This window comes from Notolabrus celidotus, chromosome 6 (assembly GCF_009762535.1).
Source record: "Notolabrus celidotus isolate fNotCel1 chromosome 6, fNotCel1.pri, whole genome shotgun sequence".
NCBI lineage: Eukaryota > Metazoa > Chordata > Actinopteri > Labriformes > Labridae > Notolabrus > Notolabrus celidotus.
In genome coordinates this window covers 2,106,214-2,129,743 of record NC_048277.1, presented here as the reverse complement: position 1 = coordinate 2,129,743, position 23,530 = coordinate 2,106,214, and the positions used below count along the sequence as shown (strand labels likewise).

General features: G+C 39.0%; 1 protein-coding gene across 1 annotated transcript in view; it reads left to right on the top strand.

Annotated features, from left to right (window-relative positions):
* The window catches only part of kiaa1549la (KIAA1549-like a), a 93,106-nt gene extending 70,543 nt beyond the window's left edge, over positions 1-22,563 (top strand). Inside the window, exons 16-23 of the mRNA XM_034684882.1 lie at positions 1,570-1,702; positions 13,664-13,905; positions 14,114-14,285; positions 14,774-14,871; positions 16,087-16,232; positions 16,322-16,476; positions 16,589-16,650; positions 21,212-22,563. Of these exons, the coding sequence (XP_034540773.1) occupies positions 1,570-1,702; positions 13,664-13,905; positions 14,114-14,285; positions 14,774-14,871; positions 16,087-16,232; positions 16,322-16,476; positions 16,589-16,618 (976 nt within the window). The 3' untranslated portion in view covers positions 16,619-16,650; positions 21,212-22,563. The remainder of the gene's footprint in view (positions 1-1,569; positions 1,703-13,663; positions 13,906-14,113; positions 14,286-14,773; positions 14,872-16,086; positions 16,233-16,321; positions 16,477-16,588; positions 16,651-21,211) is intronic.
* The last annotated feature ends 967 nt before the right edge of the window (positions 22,564-23,530 follow it).

Here is a 23,530-nt window from a genome sequence, read left to right as displayed (position 1 = left end):
GAAAAAAGGTGCATGGAAGCATTAGAAATATTGGACTTTCCCTTTAATCACAAGCCCTTGCCTTAATAAATCATCAATGGTTAAACACTTCAAGAGAACAATGGTCTCTTTAAAGCAGAGGCAGATCTATGAGCAGACCTAGGTGTGCACAGGCCCACCAACATTGACAGGAAATGTATGATTATTCATTAATAAAACTGAATTTATTTTTTAACTTTTTATGTTACCGACCTATCTGTAGAAAATAAAAAAGAGGCCCATCCAGGTAGTGTTTGGGCTGAACTTAGAGCATTAGATTGACTTTGAAAGCTCAGCTCTGTGAATTCTGTTAATTCTTACATATTTTTTTCCTTTTAATATTATTTAATATCCATTTTAATCAATATCAAATTTGTATTTTAACGCGATCCTAGCACAGAAAAATAATACTCTGAAATGACCTGGCGAAAAAAAATACATATAGTAGATATGCATTTGATTTATTTGATTTATTTGTAAAGGGACCATGTACAATATTTAACATAAATGTCACCATCTGATGCATTGTACCAGAGTTAGCTTAAAGCTAATTTACATCTGCAGTCCCTTGGCAGGTCACAATTAAAACATTACATTGTAAAAACACTCGCTTGCACACACACAAACGCACGCGCACGCACACACACACACACACACACACACACACACACACACACACAATCAAACAAACAAACAAACAAACAGTATGTATATCAAGTCAAAATATATATATATATTCATATATATCACTTGATTGTCGTATAATGTAATGTTTCAAAATTAGAGGCACTTGCTGCTTATATGTTCTGAAGATATGTTGTTGTTATAATAATAATAATAATAATTATTATTATTATTATTATTATTATTATTATTATTATTATTATTGTTATTGTTATTATTATTATTATAATTATTATTATTATTATTGTTGTTGTTGTTGTTGTGGTTGTTGTTGTTATTATCACTATTATTATTTTATTATTCATTATGAATAATAGTAGTAGTATTTGTAGTACTAGGAGCAGTAGTTGTGTCATTATTATTTTTATTATTTGAATTATTAGTTATAGTAGTAGTAGTAGTAGTAGTAGTATTATCACTTTATTTATTATTATTTTTTAAATTATCATTGTTAATATTGTTGTTGTTGTTATTATTATTATCATTACTATTTTATTATTATTATTATTCATAGTAGTATTAGTAGTAGTAGTATTGTTACTATAATTATTGTTATTATTATTATTATTATTATTATTATTATTATTATTATTGTTATTGTTATTATTATCATTTTATTAGAGGCAGTAGTATTTTTATTATTAAATTTTTTGATTATCATCATTATCATTATAAGTAGTATTAGTATTGTTGCTATAATAATTATTAATATTATTATTTTTATTTTAGTGGAAACCCTATTATTATTATTATTATTATTATTATTATTATTATTATTATTATTATTATTATTATTATTATTATTATTATTATAGCTTTAGTGTAATAGGATGTGAAGAAGAATGTGTTTTTACCTCTGTTCATCAGGTACTCCCAACCCCGAGAGCCCACCTACTGGAGTCGTCAGTCTCTGAGCAGCCCAAGCCCAATCGAGACGGAGCTTGACCTGCTTGTGTTGAGAGAAAGATCGAGGAGGGGCATCCGCAACAACGGCTATGACGTGAGTCACCTTACAAGTCATGCCCTTTCTGATGAAAGCAAAATCAAAGTCCTTTGGTTTATTATCGAAAAGCTTAGCAATAAATGAGAGGGGAGTGTTTCGTCCAAGAACACGTCAGGTGCACGAGGAGGACGGTGAAAGAAGTTACTGTGGTGATAGGAGGCAAACAGCATTTCAGAGCTGAAGTTTGAATCAGGACGGGACTTTATTCTTCTTAATATGTCACATGAGGGCCATGGAAAAGGAAAGCTTTGTCACTCTGTCACTTTTATGATCATCTCCTAAGAGCATTTCTTTTAGGTAATCCTTTCTTCCTTTATTTACTGTCACAGCAGCCCTCTGGGTTCATCTTTAAAGAATTAACAAATAACCTTTAAAGGAACCTCATTAACACTACACAGAAAGATAAGAACAGAGCCCAGTTTAGAAAAGGGAGCAGTAAAAGGTTAGAGAACACGCAATCTCTTTTTAACAGCAGAAATAGATGGAGACAGGAAGAAACAATGAGGATGCAGGAAATAAAGTGAGGACAGACAAAGCCTTAATGCTGCTTCTCTATTGCATCTCAGAAACAGCCTCCACAAGCCAGCCAGGCTGAATGTCAGGGACTCTACATGTGATTTCACTTTACTCTGGTGTTCAGGTGGGAGGCCTTCACTAGAGGTTAATAGCACCTGAATGCACCTCACTGCTGTAAAGCCACAAGGACAAGAGAGTGTGTGAGCTGCATGTATGTCTGTGTGTGTTAGGAGGTGTGTCAGTTTGGATCCTATGCTTTAGTTTCATACGAAGACCCAGGGGGGTAATATACAAGGAGCACTACTTAAGTATTACTTATTGTATTTAAATAACTGTACATTCACATTCACATTACATAAACACTATTAAATCATTTCAATATATATTTTTTATTAATAGTATCAGCAGTGATATAAGCAGTATTATTATTATTATTATTATTATTATTATTATTATTATCATTATCATTATTATTAATATTATTATTAGTATTATTATTATCCTCACTTAAGCATTACTTATTGTACTTAAGTAACTGTACATTTACCTTCACATTACATAAAAACAATGAAATCATTTCAAAATATATTTTGACATTTTCCTACAAATCTTTGCTCCCTGGATGAATACCTGAATAAAGAAAAAGGGTTAAAATTAAGGATTATTTTTTAACTGAATAAATGGCTTCAAATGAAAGAAACTGGGAGACTTAGGGTGGCAGTATAAACATCAGAGATTCCAACATGTAACAAGCTTAACAAGCTAAAAGGGTGAAAGAAGAGGAAGAAAAAGAGAAGAAGAAGAAAAGGAAGTAGACAAAAAGAGCGAGAAACAAAGAAGATTGTAAACCTGCCTGCTTCCTCTGCTCCATGAAGCGTAAACTCTGCCTCCCTCTTTCTATAACTTGCTCTTCCAGCTAGGGCTGGGAGATAAAACGGTAACAATAATTATCGTAGCATTATCTTTCTCAATATAAATATAACAAATGTACGATAAAACATTTATCATTTTAAACATGTAATGACACCCCCGAACCACTGGAAATTGAGGGGGGCGCTAGTGTGTCTTAAACGCTAGTTCCCACTCAACATTAGACAGAAGAAGAAGTGGGCATTGAACAGCCAATCATGTCGCAGGGTGAGAGGTAGGCAGGTGCGTAAAGACGTTTGGAGCAGAATGTAAACACTGCTGAAAATGCAAAACCTAGCATCTCAAAGCAGAGTGAAAACATGCTCGACAAGAAAGACTACTAAACTTCATTATTTAAGATATTTAGGCGATTTACTAAACTACTAAATCCAGATACAAGCTAACTAACCGACTGGTTTCTTCAACTTCTACTCAGTAGAAAAAATCTGCATTTAAAGGTGACATATCATGCAAAATTGACTTTTTAATGGTTCTTTACCTGAAATATGTTTCCCTGGCATGTCTACAAACCCCCCGAGAATGAAAAAAATCCATTCTGCCCCTGTTCTGATTTCTCCACCTTTCTGTAAATGTGTGTGAAACCAGCCGTTTCAGACTTCAGTGTTTTTGTTACGTAACAACAATATCCGGTCTGTCACGGAGTCAGAGCTCGGAGCTTGTTCAGCCCATAGACTGTATAAAATAATACTGAATCCCTCCTCCGTTTTTCATTACCTGCACACATGTGTGCTAACAAGGAGCTTAGGAGGGAGGCATGCTAGTTGTAGGCTGTCTTAATAAACACAAAGGTCAGTTTTACTCCCCACGTCTGCAGATTTGAAGATCTAGTGGATGATTTTTATTTTCCATGGAAAAGTGCTAGCGCTAGTTAGCATAGCTACACAGCTACATGTCGTAGCTGTAGCTGTAGCTGTAGCTGTAGCTGTAGCTGTAGCTGTAGCTGTAGCTGTAGCTGTAGCTGTAGCTGTAGCTGTAGCTGTAGCTGTAGCTGTAGCTGTGTACCAAGACACACATCTACATACTGACAAATAAAACAACAAGAAACACTAAATCTGTGACCAATCCTTCAGTAAAGGTCCCGCTGCCTTTCTGGCAGAGGTCGGTTTTACTCCCCACGTCTGCAGATTTGAAGATCTAGTGGATGATTTTTATTTATCATGGATAACTGCTAGCGCTAGTTAGCAAAGCCACATAGCTACATGTCGTAGCTGTAGCTGTGTACCAAGACACACGTCGACATACTGATAAATAAAACAACAAGAAACACTAAATCTGTGACCAATGGTTCAGAAAGGTCCTGCTACAGGTGCCTCTCCGTCAGGATCAGATTCTGGATCAGATTCAGAGGGTTGAAGTAACGTGATCTGTGAGCAGCCGTGTATATTCAGCCAACATGTAAACATTAGATCAACGTGCTGGACAGCTGAGGGCACATCCACTTCCTGAGGGGGCGTGGTCAGAGAGAAAACAGAGTGTTCTGAGCAGGACTGAAGAAGAGGGTTTTTCAGGCAGACCAAAATCTGATTTCAAAGTGTTTTTTTGAGCATAAACTTTAAATACATGTTTTGGGACCTCTTAGACCAATATATATTGATGAAAAAAGCGTGATATGTCACCTTTAAAACAATATGCAAGAATGATTTGATATCTATCGTGAAAATTATCAATATCGACTGATATGAAAAATGTTTTCATGATAACATCTTGTTCCATATCGCCCAGCTCTACTTCCACTCCCTCACAACATGCAGCCTGACACAAGCAGGAGTAGAGGAAGTCACATAGTTCATATAATTATAATGTTACTATTTATTTATTTATTTAAAGGGACAGTGCATATTAATGAACATTTCAGCATAGCATCCATGTGAATATGCTAGAGTTAGCCATAAGCCTAATTTTCTGTTGTAAGGAATCCAGGTTAGGACCCACAGTACAGACACAAATGGAGACAAGGATGAAGTTTTGTAAACAGGGTTTTAATGAGAGGACTTGCAGGTAGAGATCAGATGGTGAGTGGCTGGCTGCGGTTCTGGAGCTGCTTGTTTGGTTGTAGAAAAGTTGCTTGGAGATCTGGTCACAGGGAGAGACAAAGGCTGGCTGTTACAAACCGCCTACTGTACTAGCAGTACGGACTGATTTGGTCTAAATTCAGTATGTAGTAAGTGAACAAGAGCAAAATCTGCAGTATGCCAAAACACCCCGGATGTTTTACTGATTCAGGAACATGTCTCAGTATTCAGCCGACCAGTCTCCCTCATGTACTGTTTCCCACAATGCACAGCGCTAACGTTCCGCTTTTTCTTTTTTTTTCTGTATATGACGGGGAACACAGCTTTTATTCGCAGTGAAAAATATTAAATTCCATATAAAGCATTTCTTCACTTTTTAAATCATAAGTGATGCTAAAGAAGCAGTTTATCTATCAGCTCGGTCGTTGTTTACTTCTGCTTTCTGAAACCAGAAATCCAGTGACGTCTGACCCAGCATCCTGCAGACCAGATCCAACAGAACAGACTACAGACTAAATTCAAACGCAGTATCTATCTCTGTTTCCTTTTCCACAGAGATTCAGAGCGTGTTCTGTTAATCTACAGCTGATACATGTTGCAGTTTATCATGCAGACATGATTACATGAAGAATAGAGAGGAGGAGATGAAATACACGAACGATGAAGTATAAATCAGCCTGTAGTCAACAGTTATGTCACTCTCATAAAGCAAAACAAAGAAATGTGGGCTGCCTCACTACCCTAAAAACTCTACCCTTGAATGATCATTGTTTTTACAACGGCCTGCTACATACTACCTATAAATTAGTAGGTAGTATGTAGCAGGCCGTTTCGAAAACAGCCGCAAGTTGATGATTGAATATTCAGACCACTTTCTTTTGATTAACTTCATTTACTTGTGACACTTTTGACACTGAAGGACAGAAAATATCAGATACTTCAAGACCTACTCAAGTATTATTATGAACGTTATTAGTAGTAGTATTATTGCTAGAGATTTTAAGATTGAAGTTGATTGAAGATGAGGCGGTGCAGCAGTTATGTAGTGAAGATGAAACTAAGGGCTCAGCTTTAATATGTACCCGTCAGTATACGTTCCAGTCCTCCCCTCATGAGCTTTGGGTTGTGATTAAAAGAATGAGATCGTGGATACAAGCCGACAGATCAAGCTTTACATAAAACTTGAAGATACAGGCTGTGTCTGATGTCTCCTCAGTCGAAGTCATTCATCCTTTATGTGCCATATTTGTTACATGCTGTAGTGTGGCGAGAGGGGGCAGCCAATGCCAGTGGGCCATCTGGCTGTGTGTGTGTGTGTGTGTGTGTGTGTGTGTGTGTGTGTGTGTGTGTGTGTGTGCCCTTATTAATGTCATCCGGCAGTAGCATTTACTTTTTCATTAGCTAGGGTTGTCTCTTTGACTCGTTCTATTTTCACTTCATTGTGTCAGATCCATTTTAGATCTGTTCAGATCTTCCTTCTTTGTTTTTCTTTTGACAGAGGCCTGTTTTGAGTTGTAATTTTTCTTTAGTTTCTGGATAAATTCTGCTTTTACTTTGTCCCCTCTGAGTTCCTTATATATTGTTACTCCCCCTATCTCCTAAACACCTCCAGGGAACGTAACAATCCCTGACTTAAATCCTTCCCCTGCGTCTTAATCCTCCCACCAGAGCTGCTTGGAAAAACAGGGAAATGAAGCAGAGGAGAGAGGGAATGAGGAAATGTGTTATATGTTCTTAGATGTGTCATGTGAAGTGACTTCATTTGTGATGCCAGTGTCAGCGGTCCACGTCTGGACCAGAACCCCTTCTCTACCAGGTTCATCAGTTCTAACACAGGCACATAGTAACAGTGTTTTATCCTCTGTGTTAGGATAGGATTGTTACTGTATCTGCTATTGTTACATGTTGAAAAGAAGAACCTACTGTAGGTTTTGTCTCTGCACTGAGTCCTATCATACCTTCTATTAGTACCGGTGTTGCAGCCAGAAACAGGCCAACACTGGAAGGACGGTGTCTGAACTATTCTCTGTGTTTAAAGAAGGTGAATAAGTATCTTCTTTGAGTTTTATTAGCAGCTGATAGATTACTGCAGCTTTCCTGTTAACTGTGCCTCATACTAAAACCAAAACAACACCTCTTATCTTATATCCCTGTTCCTCACTCACAGGCACCACCTTGTGGTGTAAATCATGCAGCGCATCTAAATCTGAACATGTCAATATCTACTGTAAAACAATACAGCAGCTCAGTTATATAAACAATAATAATAATATTAATAATAATAATTATAATAAAAATAATAATAACTTTATTAATATAGCACCTTTAAAAACAAATGTTGACAAAGTGCTTTTTTGATTTTGATTTGATGTCTTTATTTCGAACATGTAAAAGTAAAATAGAAAAAAAAACAACATACAAGTAAAAAAGAAGAATTAGATATACAAAAAACCCAAATCCATCTGTTCCATTAGCAAGCACTGAAACCTTTGACTTTACATGTGTGAAAAGGAGTAGGAAGAAGTTCAAAGTGATCTAATCCCTTTCTTCACTGTTTTCTGTCATTATACGAGAGCACTCCCACAAAACAAATCTTCATCTCCTATCTTCATATTTACACCTACAATCAAAAGTAAACCCCTCATGATTCTCAACACTTCTCTCCCTCCTTGTACCTCAGGAAAATCATTTCTTTACACCTCTTCTTGAACTGCATTATGTTCTGACATTGCTATAGCTCCATGTTGAATCTGTTCCACTGTTTTACTCCACAGATTGAAATACAAAAGCTTCTCCTTGTGGTCCGAACACTCACCATCTTTAATCTTAACTTCCCCTCTGACAAACAAAGCATGGTTGGAATAACAGAGTAAACCTTTTGACAGACAGGGAGGAGGAATTTTATTCTAAAGTTTCTTTATTGTTTTTTTTCTGCACAGACAAGTACAAAGTAGGTTCTGTGACACGTAACAGTAGGAACAGAGTTCTGTGACTGATGGTACAAAACACATGAACAAAAAACACAGCATTGAGATCCCACCCACCCCAGAACATTGATCACTTCACACACACCTCACGTTCATACCAACATTAATTAGGGGTAGACAAACAAAGAAACAAGCAGTACTAAATACATGAGAGAAAACAAGATCATACAGAGACAGATGATCATCACCTGAGAACAGGCTATTGCATTGGGGAAGTCACTTTAGCATTAGAGACTGAGACAAAGTGCATAGACATAAGAGTGACATAGATTATAGTTTTTAATAAATGGGGAAAAAATTATAATAAAAAATTAAAGGAAAAATAAAAAGAAAAAAAGGTAAATAAATAAAATATTAAAACTACATTAGGGATGCACGATATGCCGATATTTTACAACTCATTTAGCCGGTTACCGATACAGATATTTATTTTCTGCACACCTAAATGCAGAGATCATCAATTCTCTTCTGTATTGGAATTAGCGTACAGTATTATGGTGATACTCTTATAACATTTGTTATGTAATATTCATTTCTTGTGCAAAATAAGAAAAATACTTAATACTTAAAACTGCATATTTACTTATGACAATTGCTTTCAAGCAAAATTCAAGATACATCCTACTTAAAACTTGGATGATGCTCTCCCTGAGACAATCATAACAAAACCCTCAACCAGGGCAAATTTGGCCAATTTCACATTTGACATAGTAAGTAAACATAACCTCTGTTCACAGGGAACATCAATCAATCAATCAATCTTTATTTGTATAGCGCCAAATCACAACAAATGTTATCTCAAGATGCTTTTACAAACAGAGCAGGTCTAGACCACTCTATGTCAAATTATGAACAGAGACCCAACACCAAGACAGGATAAGACTCAGTCTGACCCCACCTTAATCCACCATGAGCATTGCACCTCACAGTATTTAGCTAGTTACAGTGGTGAGGAAAAACTTCCTTTTAACAGGCAGAAACCTCGAGCAGAACCAGACTCATGTTAGACAGACATATGCCTCGACTGAGTTGGGTCTGGAAAGAGGGATAGAGGAGAATAAGAGAGAGAAGTGATAGTGATGAGACGAGTAGTAGAAGCTGTTGCCGCTGGAGTCCAGCACGTCCGTATCAGCTGGAGTCCAGAACGTCCACAGCAGGAGGACGTCTACAGCAGCTCAGAGGAACCTACGAGACAAGGGAGCTCAGGGACTCCAGAAAGGTCTATGGTTAGTAACTTTAATGGGACAGGGAGAGTTAAAGTAAGTGATGAGGGGGTTGGGGGAAGGGGGTGAGATAGGATCCCAGTGTGTCAGTGTGCCAGTTCCCCCGGCAGTCTAGGCCTATAGCAGCATGACAAAAGCTGGTCCAAGCCTGATCCAGCTCTAACTATAAGCTTTATCAAAAAGGAAAGTTTGAAGCCTACTGTTAAAAGTAGAGAGGGTGTCTGCCTCCCGGACCCTGACTGGTAGATGATTCCAAAGGAGAGGGTCCTGATAACTGAAGGTTCTACCTCCCATACTACTTTTAGAGATTTTAGGTAGAACTAGCAAGCCTGCATGTTGGGAGCGTAGAGTTCTAGAGGGGTAATAGGGCACTATGAGCTCTTTAAGATACGAGGGTGTCTGATTTTTAAGGGCTTTGTAGGTTAAAAGAAGGATTTTAAATTCTATTCTACATTTTATTGGGAGCCAGTGTAGAGAAGCTAGCACTGGAAAAATGTGAAAAGTTCAACTGTACAGCAGTTAAAGCTAAATTAAATAAAATGGTTAACTCTTTGACAGTAAATGTGCCTAAATTAGTCAGCTACATGGACCTTACAGACTGCTGCTTAAATTTAACTTAAAACATGAGCCCAACATGTGTGCAGTAAGCCATTATTTATCGGTTAATAATATCGGCTGATATCAGTGTGTTGGCCAATATCTGATAGTTTATTTTAAAGACAATATCGGCCGATACTGATAATGTGTCGATAATATCGTGCATCCTTAAGCTACATACATAAAATTAAACAAAATGAAGGGAAAGAGAAGAATGTGCTCAGTTAGTTGTCAGTTTCTAAATAGACAGGGAGTCAATATATTCTAAGAAGGGCTGCCATTGCTGGTAAAATGTATTTAAAGAACCTTTCAGGGAGTACGTAATCTTTTCTAATGTAATGCAATGCAGGATCTCCTGAATCCATGTATTATGAGTGGGGGGGGGAGTCCATTTAAGGAGAATAAGGCTACGAGAAAGTGAGGTGCAGAATGCAATGACATTTTGGATGGGTTTAGTCGTATTTTGCAAGGTTGAGATTCCAAAGAGGGCAGCAGGGGGCTCAAGGTCTACAGTGCAGCCTGAGACTTTGGTAATTGTTTCAAACATTTCAGTCCAAAACTCTGACAGTCGTGGGCACAAGAGAAGAGAGGAGGAATTTTAACGATGCAGAACAGAATACAACATGAGGTTAAACAGAATACACATAGATTAACCAGAATGAAGTGGTGAGGCAACAGACCAATAAATCATTGTTTAAGAGGTTTTCAAGGATAAATAAATAAAATAAATAAATAAATAAAAATGGATGAGTAAATAAAAGCATTAAAAGGATTAAAAGAGGGTTTTCAGAATGAGAGGATGACATTACATCGGGAAAATTAGAAAAAATGAAAAGGATAAATTAGGAACATTAAAATAATAAATGAAAAAATGTATAATACAAATAAATTAAAACAATGAATAATCAAATCAAATAATCAAATAAGATTTAAAACAAATAACTAGTTGGATTAAAGCTAATAATAATAATAAATAGAAGTAAAAGCGGTTAGAAGGATGAAGTCACATAATATTAACATGAACAAATTATAGACACTGATATAGTTCACACTATTTAATATTCTGAAATGAACTAAAGAAATGTTTATGGGCTCCCTTATAGCTCATGTTCACAGTGTGAACTCAAATACTTCCAATCGACCTCTCACACCCACACAAGGCTTTAATATTCAATTATTATTTCATTATTTTCGTTCATTTCGTTCCTCACATCCCTGGCTTTGTTTCCTAGCATCGTAGCTCCTCCTAGCAGCGAGGAGGTGACACAAGAACTGAGGAGGCGTATTTGCCAAATAAAAAATCCTACCTTCCACAGCTTCAGCCTGAAGCAGCATCAGGTTCTGATTCTGACGCTGTCTCACCCGTTAAACCCTCTGTGCAGACATTCAGGGAACCCCTTATTAAAAACATCAAAACATTTTATATTCACCATCTACATGCTCCCACTCTGCCAGATCATCTGTCACTACGGTCTTAATTTCCACTGTTACGCTGATGATACTCAGCTCTATCTCAGCACCTCACCATCCACCCAGCTTCCCCCTCAGTCTCTGGTCGACGGCCTCCACGCCATAAAAACCTGGATGACATCTAAACTTCTCAAACTCAACAGTACAAAGACGGAGCTCATGATGTGGCCCACAAGCCACTGCTCAGGAAGGTTGGAGATCTCCTCCAGGTGGATGGCTGTTCCATCTCCCCATCTCCTGAAGTCCACAACGTGGGTGTGACTCTTGACTCCACCCTCTCCTTCCAGTCACACATCAAATCAGTCACCAAGTCTGCCTTCTACCACCTGAAGAAAATCTCCCGTCTGCGTCCATCTCTTTCAGATTCAGTTACCCAGACCCTCATCCATGCTTTCATAACCTCCCGGCTGGATTACTGCAATGGAGTCCTGTTGGGGGTACCCAGCATTGCCCTGGACAGGCTCCAATACGTGCAGAACTCAGCTGCCAGGGTTCTCACGCATACTAAGCCCTGGCAGCACATCACCCCACTCTCATGCACCTTATAAGTACCATATCTCCTATAAACTCCTCCTCCTCACTTACAAGTTACTGCATGCCCCAAAACCTGGCTGACCTCCTCCACCAACACACTCCATCCAAGAACCTACGGTCTTCGGACCTGGGTCTCCTCTCCATCCCCCGGACTAAGTTGCAGACTTTTGGAGACAGAGCCTTCAGTGTGGCAGCCCCTACTCTGTGGAACTCTCTCCCTCCCGACATCCACAGCGCCCCAATCCTGGACAGTTTTTAAAAAACAGTCAAAACGCACCTTTTCCTTATATTTTACCAACATTTAGAAAACTGTTAAACATGGCTGATTATTTGTGGTGTTCATTTCAATAATTTGTTCTTCCTTTAATATTCTAATGTATGAGCAGATCGGTTTAATAAGGCTTATTTCACATGCCACAGTGTGATCAGCACAATGAAACTCCATCAAAAGACTTCCATGGAGGAATCACCATGTGTGTCCTCCCACTGAGGTCCTCCAAAAGCCTCCTCTCCACCATCCTTGTCTCCTCCAGGTCCTTTTTAAGGAACTCTAAGATCCCTTAACGATTTCTGGGTCAGCCGAGGAGAGAGAACTCGTGGATGCGCACACTAATGTAATGAGAAGCACGCCTCGATATCACATCTAGCCTGTGAACGCCAAATCCCCTCAGGAGGAGCAGGACAAGATCTAGGGTGGATGTCTGGGTCAGCTTGCTCCGTCTGCTGACGCATGAGCCTGGAGCGTAACAAACATGGATGAAATGGTAGTCTCATTTTGGGGGGACATTTTCATTGTTATTGGATCGGATCGCTGAAGGCACCAAAAAAACTGTGATCTATTTTAAGAACACAGTTTGAAGTTAAACTGTACTTCATTTTAATCCTTCTTTTTGTAGCAGTGATGGTAAACTAAATCACAGAAGTATAGAATCGGTCGAGGCAGATGTGTGTCTAACATGAGTCTGGTCCTGCTCGAGGTTTCTGCCTCTGTCAGAGGTGTGACTTAAACAGACAACAGCATGTATGTGATTACAGTGTCCTAATCATGGACAGGTGAATGACCTGCCTCTCTTTGTGTGCTCTGCCCCTCCCTGTGTGTGCTCTGCCTCTCTGTGTGTGCTCTGCCTCTCTGTGTGTGCTCTGCCTCTCTGTGTGTGCTCTGTCCCTCTGTGTGCTCTGCCTCTCTGTGTGCTCTGCCCCTCCCTGTGTGTGCTCTGCCCCTCTGTGTGCTCTGCCCCTCCCTGTGTGTGCTCTGTCCCTCTGTGTGCTCTGCCCCTCTGTGTGCTCTGCCCCTCTGTGTGTGCTCTGCTCCTGTGTGTGCTCTGCCCCTCTGTGTGCTCTACCTCTCTGTGTGCTCTGCCTCTCTGTGTGCTCTGCCCTTCTCTGTGTGTGCTCTGCCCCTCTGTGTGCTCTGCCCCTCTGTGTGCTCTGCCTCTCCCTGTGTGTACTCTGTCCCTGTGCTTGCTCTGCCCCTCCCTGTGTGTGCTCTGCCCCTCCCTGTGTGTGCTCTGCCCCTCCCTGTGTGTGCTCTGTCCCTGTGTGTGCTCTGTCCCTCTGTGTGCTCTGCCTCTCTGTGTGCTCTGCCCCTCTGTGTGCTCTGTCCCTGTGTGTGCTCTGCCCCCCTGTGTGCTCTGCCCCTCTGTTTGTGCTTGTCTCTGTGTGCTCTGCCCCCCTGTGTGTGCTCTGCAGGGTGAACCTGAGCAGTTTGAGGAGACTAACGTGGACCGTCTGATGAGCTCCCTGGGCTACAGAGGTGGATCTACTGGCACAGGGACCGGGAGCTTGGGGGTGAAAGCTCACCGCGGCTCCGACTCCTCCACACTCAGCTCTCAACCCTCCATTGATGAAGTCCGCACACAGATGCACATGTTGCTAGGCAATGCCTTCAGCCTAGCACCACAGGACCACGACCCCCCTTCTCCGCACACCAAGTAAAGTTTTTTGCATATTTTTCTAACACAACAGATTTTGATCATTGTGCAGAGACAGAAAGAGAGAGATGTACCCACATGCATGATTTTAAATCAGTATCAGTGCATACACCCACTCCAACTCTTCATCAGAACGTACAGATCTCTGAACATGTCCTCTGATCATCACTGAGTAACAGTCTCTCTGTTTTATTCCTTTCTCTATCAGCAGCCACCACCATCACCACCATCACGCCCACAGAGCCTACAACCCGTCCCACACCAGCCACTACAGTGATGGGGTGACCAGCGCCCCAGGGACCATGAACCATCCCTGTGGGGGGGGAAGGCAGAGGAGCGCAGGCTATGAGGATATTCACCAGTGTAGCCTTCCCAAACCAGTGAGAGCTTAAAACTTCTGCTTCATACAGTGGATAGTGATTTCATTCAAGGTTCTTTAAGCTTTGACAGAGCATTTCAGAATACAGGTCGATCCGTATGTCTCGTAAGAGTGAGGCCTAAATAATAAAGGCAAGGGGTCTTGTGGCTGATCGGGTAGATTTCCCATTTGTTTCTGTAAAGACGGTTATCAAATATATGAACTCTATTAACCTTCCAAAAATGGAAAGCTAGTATAATGGTGCACAAAATGAAGACAAATGCTTTAATAATACATTCATATTACAACTACACGTTAAGTTGACACCCTGAGGGTTAACAGAGATTAATGCTGTCCTGTACTTCAACAAACTGTGTTCAAGTTGAAGTTGAAAGAATCTTATAAGTGCTGATTTAAAGGAACAATAGGAAAGCAAACAAACACAAAGAGAGTGTCAGATGCTGGCTGGACATATCTCTGTTTACAATGGCTGTTTGTCTGTATGTGTAGGGTTTCAGGTTCACGCAGCTTCCTGATATGGGCATTGGGTCTCCACCACCCCTGATCCCCTCAAGGCCAGGACCACCACCTGGAACCTCACTAAGACGGTAACTCATATACATTACAATATATATATATTACAATTATTGTTGTTATAATAATAAATATTGTGAATATATTGTTATAATAGTAATAATTATAATAATTATAATAATTATAATAATTATAATAATTATAATAATTATAATACTTATAATAATTATAATAATTATAGTTATTATAATAATAATAATTATTAGTAGTAGTAGTGGTAGTATTAGTAGTAGTTGTAGTAGTAGTAGTAGTAGTAGTAGTAGTAGTAATAGTAGTAATAGTAGTATTAATAGTAATAGAAATATTAGTATTATTATTAATATTTTATTATCATTATTATTATTATTATTATTATTATTTTTGTCTTACTATTATTATTATTATTTAATGTTTTTTATATTTATATATGTATGTATATATATATATATATATATATATATATATATATATATATATATATATATATATATATATATATATATATAATACTAATAATAATAATAATCATAACTAGAAAAAATCTTTATGGTTATAATAATTATTGTTGTTATAATAATAACAATCATTGTTACTATATTGATATAATAGTAATAATAAAAAAATGTTGTTATATTTACCATAATTATAATATAATGTTTATTGTTATTATTATTATTATTATTATTATTATGTTTATTATTATAATTATTATTATTAGTAGTAGTAGTAGTAGTAATTTAAATATTATAATTATTATTATTATGTTATTATCATTATTTTATTATTATTATTACATACCACAGTAGCAGCTGTGTCTATCTTTCTATATTTTGAGGATTTTTTTCACACTGAATGACTTAAAAGATAAAGGGCACTTTTTAAGGGTAAAATGATGCAATATCTAGCAGTATGGTTATTCTAAAGGTCTCTTTGTCACTCTTCCCGTTGGTGACGTTCCAGAAGCAGCAGTAGTCTTTGCAGACAAGACGATACTGAGATGCATGATAAATGTAATCCTCCATTTGTCAAGTTTTTACCATAAATTAATTTGTGCCCAACAACAACCGCTCTCTTCCTCTGTGGCTCCATCTGGTGCACTTTGGACGACCACCCACGTTTGTAACTTGTCTATTCTTTGCCGCTGTAGAAACGTACTTGGATATTGTAACGTTGTTTTGTTGTACTTGTTTTAAACTTGTATGTTGTCTGTGTGCATTAACTGTATATCAATCATATCGCTCATCTGTCAGATCCACCCCTGATGTTAGTCTGAAGCCTTGTGTGTCAGAGGCCCCAGACCTGCAGGCCCAGCAGCTCAACGGGGCCCCGTATCTGCCACTGTCCAGGACCCCATTCCCAGCTGTCACTGTGGACCAGTCCATCAGCACCTACTCAGGTACGACAGGGATGTTGAACATGAGTCAGAAGCTTGGATGACCTGACCTCTAGATGTGTTAAATAATCCATCTACACATCTTTTGACAGGCAACCCAATAACGGCAGTCTATGCTATATCAGCCAATCGCGCGGGTTACTCGGACTACTTTGTCATGTCCCCGCCATCCTCGTACCGTAGCCCATCCTGGATGTCCTACCCACCTGAGCCAGAAGACCTGCCACGGCAGTGGAGTGATACGCCAGTGAGACACAGTTTCTAAATTCAGAGCATGACAGCCTGCTAACACTTCATGTATTTATATTTATATATACTGTATATAAGACCGTAAAGCTTTTCTTCTCTTCTCCATTTAGAACTCACGTCATCTGGAAACCATCTGTTAGACTCGTCTGCTCCACACTGAGAGGAAACATTGGTAGGTATTATCACTCTTGTTTGATGTGTTTGAATTAAGATTTTCACTTATATTTACTTATGAAGGCAACATGTGCTGCTTCAAGAGACTAATCTAATAACACCACCACAGAACAGGGGATTTGGATGACATTATAAAGACTTATGGTTTTAACAGTAAAATATGTAATATGTAAAATATGTAAGGGATGATGTATGGGAAAAAGAATCCCAACAGGGTGAGACAAGACCAGGACGCTTCTACATATACGTTTAAAGTTTACGTATATGTAGAAGCGGTGGATCCACTATTTTCGAAAGGAGCCTCATATGGTGTATGTGCTTATCATACATGTGTGTGCGTCATAGATGCGCTCCTTCACTGCTAACACTAGCACTACTGTGTCAGGTGACTGGGAAACCTGTGTGCTCGGTGTGTTCGCAGCAGGTTAAAGAATATCATATTCAGCCCGACTATGAGACTCATCATGGAGAAAAACACAACAGCTGTTTATGTTGAAAGATAGTTCATTAAATGTGAACCTTTTTAGAATGTACTTTTTTTGCACTAAAACAAAGGGAAGCATTTATCATTCAATCAATCAATCTTTATTTGTATAGCGCCAAATCACAACAAACGTTATCTCAAGACGCTTTTACAAACATAGGAGGTCTAGACCACTCTATGTCAAATTATGAACAGAGACCCAACACCAAGACAGGATAAGACTCAGTCTGACCCCACCTTAATCTACCATGAGCATTGCACATCGCAGTATTTAGCTAGTTACAGTGGTGAGGAAAAACTTCCTTTTAACAGGCAGAAACCTCGAGCAGAACCAGACTCATGTTAGACAGCCATCATGCCTCGACTGAGTTGGGTCTGGAAAGACAGATAGAGGAGAGTAAGAGAGAGAGGTGATAGTGATGAGACGAGTCGTAGAAGCTGTTGCCACTGGAGTCCAGCACGTCCGTATCAGCTGGAGTCCAGATCGTCCACAGCAGGAGGACGTCTACGGCAGCTCAGAGGAATCTACGAGACAATGGAGCTCAGGGACTCCAGAAAGGTCTATGGTTAGTAACTTTAATGGGACAGGCAGAGTTAAAGTAAGTGATGAAGGGGTTGGGGGGAAGAGGGTGAGCTAGGATCCCAGTGTGTCAGTGTGCCAGTTCCCCCGGCAGTCTAGGCCTATAGCAGCATGACAAAAGCTGGTCCAAGCCTGATCCAACTCTAACTATAAGCTTTATCAAAAAGGAAAGTTTTAAGTCTACTCTTAAAAGTGGAGAGGGTGTCTGCCTCCCGGACCCTGACTGGTAGATGATTCCAAAGGAGAGGGGTCTGATAACTGAAGGTTCTACCTCCCACACTACTTTTAGAGATTTTAGGTACAACTAGCAAGCCTGCATGTTGGGAGCGTAGAGTTCTAGAGGGGTAATAGGGCACTATGAGCTCTTTAAGATACGAGGGTGTCTGATTTTTAAGGGCTTTGTAGGTTAAAAGAAGGATTTTAAATTCTATTCTACATTTTATTGGGAGCCAGTGTAGAGAAGCTAACACTGGAGAGATGTGCTCCCTCTTCCTAGTTTTAGTCAATACTCGAGCTGCGGATTTAGAGTTGTCGTTATTTATAGGTTATTATGTTCTGATTTTACTGGTCCAGTCCACTTGAGATCAACTCGGCCTGTATGTGGCCCCTGAACTGAAATGAGTTTGACACCCCTGATTTAAAGGGTTGTGTTTTAAACGACAACTAAGTTTAAATGCCATAATTGACTGGCTGTGATAATTAAATCACACTAATATGGACAAACAGAAGCCTCCAAGTGAAAGCTGATTTATTTATTTATCTATTTATTTATTTATTTTTCATATAAAAGGACCATGCATATCAATTAACATTTTTGTAAATATGCCAGAATTATCCAAAAGGCTAGTTTACATCCGTAGTCCCTAAAAAGATCAAGATTAAATAACAAAAATAAAGTAAAGTCAAATAAAATGAAAATATATTAATATTCAGTGTCATTACAGGTTGTTTTTTTTTGTTCTTTTTTTTTTTTTTTTAGGTATATATATATATATACATTTTTATTCCATACATGAACAGGACATAGAGCTTGAACATACATTACGTACATACATTACCTAGAGCAGGGGTGTCCAAACTTTTTTCAAAGAGGGCCACATCTGATGTTGTCAGAATACCTTAGAGCCAGTGGCTCCTACTGAGACTTAGGAATAATAAAAGTTATAGATGAAATATATATTTAATAACAATTATTTAACTTTTTTTTCTCAATAAATCAGTAACTAGGTAGTCCTCAGTTCTCCACAAGCCACATATACATAAGCAAACTTTATCTTTATCAATGTGGGAAAAATATTGTCTCATTATTTTCCTATGGCAGGATCAGGATTTCATCACACTTCTTTTTCACGTTGTTTTTTAGACTTGTCTGACCAGCAGTACAACCTTTGAAGAACGAAATAATAATTTTCCTGCGTTCTGAACATTTTTTATGCACCAAATTTTGCCTTTTCTGCACAATTTCATAATTTTGATCTTGTCTTGTGTCCTCTTTTGTGTCTTCTGAACTTTTAGTGTTCATCAAGAACATTTTCACATCATGATAAAATCATTAATTTGAAAACCTGTCAGCTTTAAGAGTTCTTGTGTTTCTTCTTTATTGCCGTCTTGCAGAATTCCCAGAGCTTTGGCTTTATATAAGTAGTCCATATGAAGCTTTTTGAGATGTTTCTGGATTGACTTTAGTTTTGTTTGTGCGCTTGAAAGAAACTGCAAATGTACAGATGATTCAGAATGGGATTATTTTCTAATGCTATTAATTAATGCTATAAATAACTCAACTCAACTCAACTTTATTTATAAAGCACTTTAAGAACAACAGCAGCTGGACACAAAGTGCTGTACAGAAACATAATGGATAAAAACAAACAATAAAATCATAAAATCAATAAGAACAATAAGATAAAATAAAGTTGAAAAATAAAAATAAAAATAAAAAGGCACTGAAACAAGAGCAGGGTCTCATGCTGAGTCGAAAGCCAGGGAATCAAAATGGGTTTTAAGACGAGTTTTAAAAGTGGACAGTGAGGGGGCTTGTCTGACGGCTAAAGGAAGATCGTTCCACAGTTTGGGAGCAGCGACAGAAAAAGCCCTATCCCCCCTGAGCTTCCGCTTGGACCTCGGTACCTCCAGGAGCAGCTGATCAGCTGACCTGAGGCACCGAGCAGGGGCGTAGAGATGGATCAGCTCAGAGAGGTAGGGCGGAGCGAGACCATTTAAAGATTTGAAAACAAATAAAAGAATCTTAGAATGGACTCTAAAATGCACAGGCAACCAGTGGAGGGAGGCTAAAATGGGCGTTATGTGCTCCCTCTTACTTGCTCCAGTTAAGAGGCGAGCGGCTGCATTCTGGACCAACTGGAGACGTGCGAGGGAGGACTGACTGATTCCTAAATAAAGTGCATTGCAGTAATCCAGCCGGGATGTGACAAAGGCATGGATTACTGTTTCAAAGTGCTGTCGTGCAAGGAAAAGCTTCACCTTTGCCAGCTGCCTAATGTGAAAAAAACTGGACTTTACTATAGAGCTGATCTGCTGATCCATCTTAAAATCACTGTCAAGCTTAAAACCCAAGTTTGAGACATTCCACTTAAAATAGACGGCCAAAGGGCCCAGATCATCCGGAGGGAGTTCACAAGGGCCACTGGGACCAAACACCATTACTTCTGTCTTTTTTTCATTGAAGTTTAGGAAGTTCAAAGCCATCCATGCTTTGATGTCTTCAAGGCACGCAAGAAGTGGTGAGAGGGAAAAGGCATTTTTCTTTTTCAGCGGCACATATATTTGACTGTCATCAGCGTAGCAGTGGAAGGAGATGCCATGCTTTCTCAGGATGGAGCCCAGAGGCAGTAGATACAGTGAGAACAGCAGTGGACCTAAAATGGACCCCTGTGGAACCCCATACAGAAGCGGAGCTGAGTCAGAAACAGAGTTTCCAATGCGTACACTCATAGACCTGTTGGACAAATATGATTTGAACCATTCAAGTGCGGTACCACAGATGCCCACATAACACACTTTAAGATGGAAGCTTGGGGCCATAAATAAATGGACCTTGAGCCGCAATTGGCCCCCGGGCCGTACTTTGGACACCCCTGACCTAGAGTATACACACACACACACACACACACACACACACACACACACACACACACACACACACACATAAATAAAAGAAAGAAGGCTACCACAAACAAAAACAGAGGTTGGGGGCATCAATATATGCTTAAAGCATGCTTGAAGTTCATGTAAAGTGTACATTCATGTTAATATGGCTGATTATAAAAAATAACTATAACAAACATAGAACTAATATCATAATTACTCTGGTAAGGAGTTCAAGAAGGATCTAACTGTACCGCACAATCCCTTTAATCCCTGATGGAGATGTATTTATGTGGCAGCAGCTCTGTCCATCCCGATAAGGTCTACAAGCTCTTCTAGCCTCTTCTATTATTACAGGTTAATGTATGTGTTTGCTGTGTCTCTCTCCAGATGCCCCTTTTGATGAGCAGAGAACCTTCACCAAAACTCCCTGGGACTTGTCATCGCTCCCTTACTTCGGCTGGGCCTGTCCTTTTCATTTGTTATCGTGTTGACTCCTGTCGGCCCCACTTTATCCCCAGCTCTCTCCTTCCTTCCACTCCTCTGAGCTTTGTTTGTTCCCTCTCTGCGGCTTCAGTCACAGCCCAAAGGCTCTTTCCTCCTCCCGTGCTCCCGTGCTCCTTCACCTTCCTAAACCTCCTCCTCACCCGTGTGAGAGTGTGTCCATAATTCTCTCAGTTTTTGTATCCTTTCTGCTCCCTGAGCCCCTGGCCTCGCTGCCACTCACTCATCATCATCATCATGTCCACGTAGGCAGCCTCATCCGAGGTGACCACCGACATTACACAGCAAGAGGCTCCTCACACTGTGAAAGAAGCAGTGCTCAGCCGAGCTGCATGCAGTGTGCTGTGCCTCCCTCAGTAGTAACACGGTATGCAGTGTAGATGAACGGGGGGAGCACAGTGCAGTGTCACGTGCAGCGGGACAAGATTGATCTGTTCAACTCAGCAATCATTAAACAGTAACAGCCATCTGCACAGCACCTAGTGGCACACAGCGCTGTGCTCTTTGTACAGCCGTGCCCCAGCAGTGGTTCCACTCGTCCTCTGAACTGGACCCTCCTGGACTTTCCCCTAAGGTCCACCATAAAGCCAGGACTGCTGGAATGACTTAAAACTGTGCTTTTTTGATGAATCCCAATTCCAATGTAAACCTTCTACAGCCGGTCGATATGTATTTTAAACTTCAGTCAGAAAAAAACATGAAAAAGAAAAAAAAAATGTCTTGAGCTGTCTCAATTTAATTTTTTGGATATTTGTGGGATTTCGTCTTTTACTTTTGTGGATTAATAATGGTTTCTTGTACAAAAAAAGATTCAGTGAGTGTTTACCTTCACTTACTTATTTCAAGGCAAAAAATATATATATATATACTTTTCTGGAAACAGAGAACTCGGCGGCTTAGTTTTGTGTGGTTATGATAGCATTTCTGTTCTTTTTAAAAGAATAACTTCAGTATTCTTTCTTCTTTAGCAATGAAAACAACAAATAGTCACTATGTTCTGTCCATCGACTTATATGAAGTTTTTCTTTTCTGATAATCATTAGGCAGACCTGGGTCAAATACATCGATTGAAATCTTTCTTACGTAGAGTTTTGTGTGCCAGGTTCTTGAACCTGACACACGTTAGATAAAAAATGGTGACTCGGATTTGAACTGATTTCAATTCTGGTTTGACTGAAGTCTGGAACAAGTCTGTGAACACTTGTGTATTCTTGAAAAAAACATTCTTTTACTTGAAAGTTGTCTACTGTATTCTGCTGTTCAAGGAATTTGACTCTGGGCTATTTTTATCTTGATGAGAAAGATAGCTACGTGGAATCAATCCAAATTCTGCCCTTGGCCCTACCACTTGGCTCCGCCCCTCTCTTGGAGCTTCCAGGAAGAGGGTGTCCCATCAAACTGTCCTTGATAATGGAGCATTTTAGACTTCAGAGAAAAAAATATATAAGGAGTATTCTTTGCAAACCAAAAATGTATTACAAAAAAAACACCAACAATGATCCAGGAACAAAGTCCCAAACTTTGCAAATAATGTGCAATATTATAAAATCCAAATCTAGCAGTAGGGCAAAGGGAGGAATCTGGATTAAGATCATAGTCAGCCGACTATGGGTTTTATTGATACAGAAATTTGCTGGGCTCGGATGAGCCGTATATATATATGAGAAATTAGTGTATAACTGTATATATCAGATGATTTAATGAAGAAAATTATGCAAGAACTGTGGGTGGGAAACTTCACTGACATTCTCTTAAAGCCATTTTTATTTTGGCTGCATTTATGATGGATTTTAAAGACTCCTTGACTTTCTGAAGGATGCACACATTTTAGTATTAGCTGTGTCATAACTGTGCATAATAACACAACAGAATATCATTAAAGAAAATATTTGAAAAAAGCTGATATTTATGGTGACATACAATAAAAAAAAAAAACACCCTGAATTTAAAGTTTTCTTTATATTTCAGTAACACGTATATATTTAATCATTATGCATTTTTTTGTACAATGAATGTCATAGTGTTGGTTATGTTCATCCATATTTCTTCTTCAGAGAATAACTGGAAATCTGTATTGAGTGTATTGTATGTAGGGTTTACACACACAGTCTATGAAGTCACACACACACAGACATTAAACTGCCTAAAATATGGTTACAGAAAGTATAATAAGAGGAATACCAAGATAGAAATATTAACCCTCCT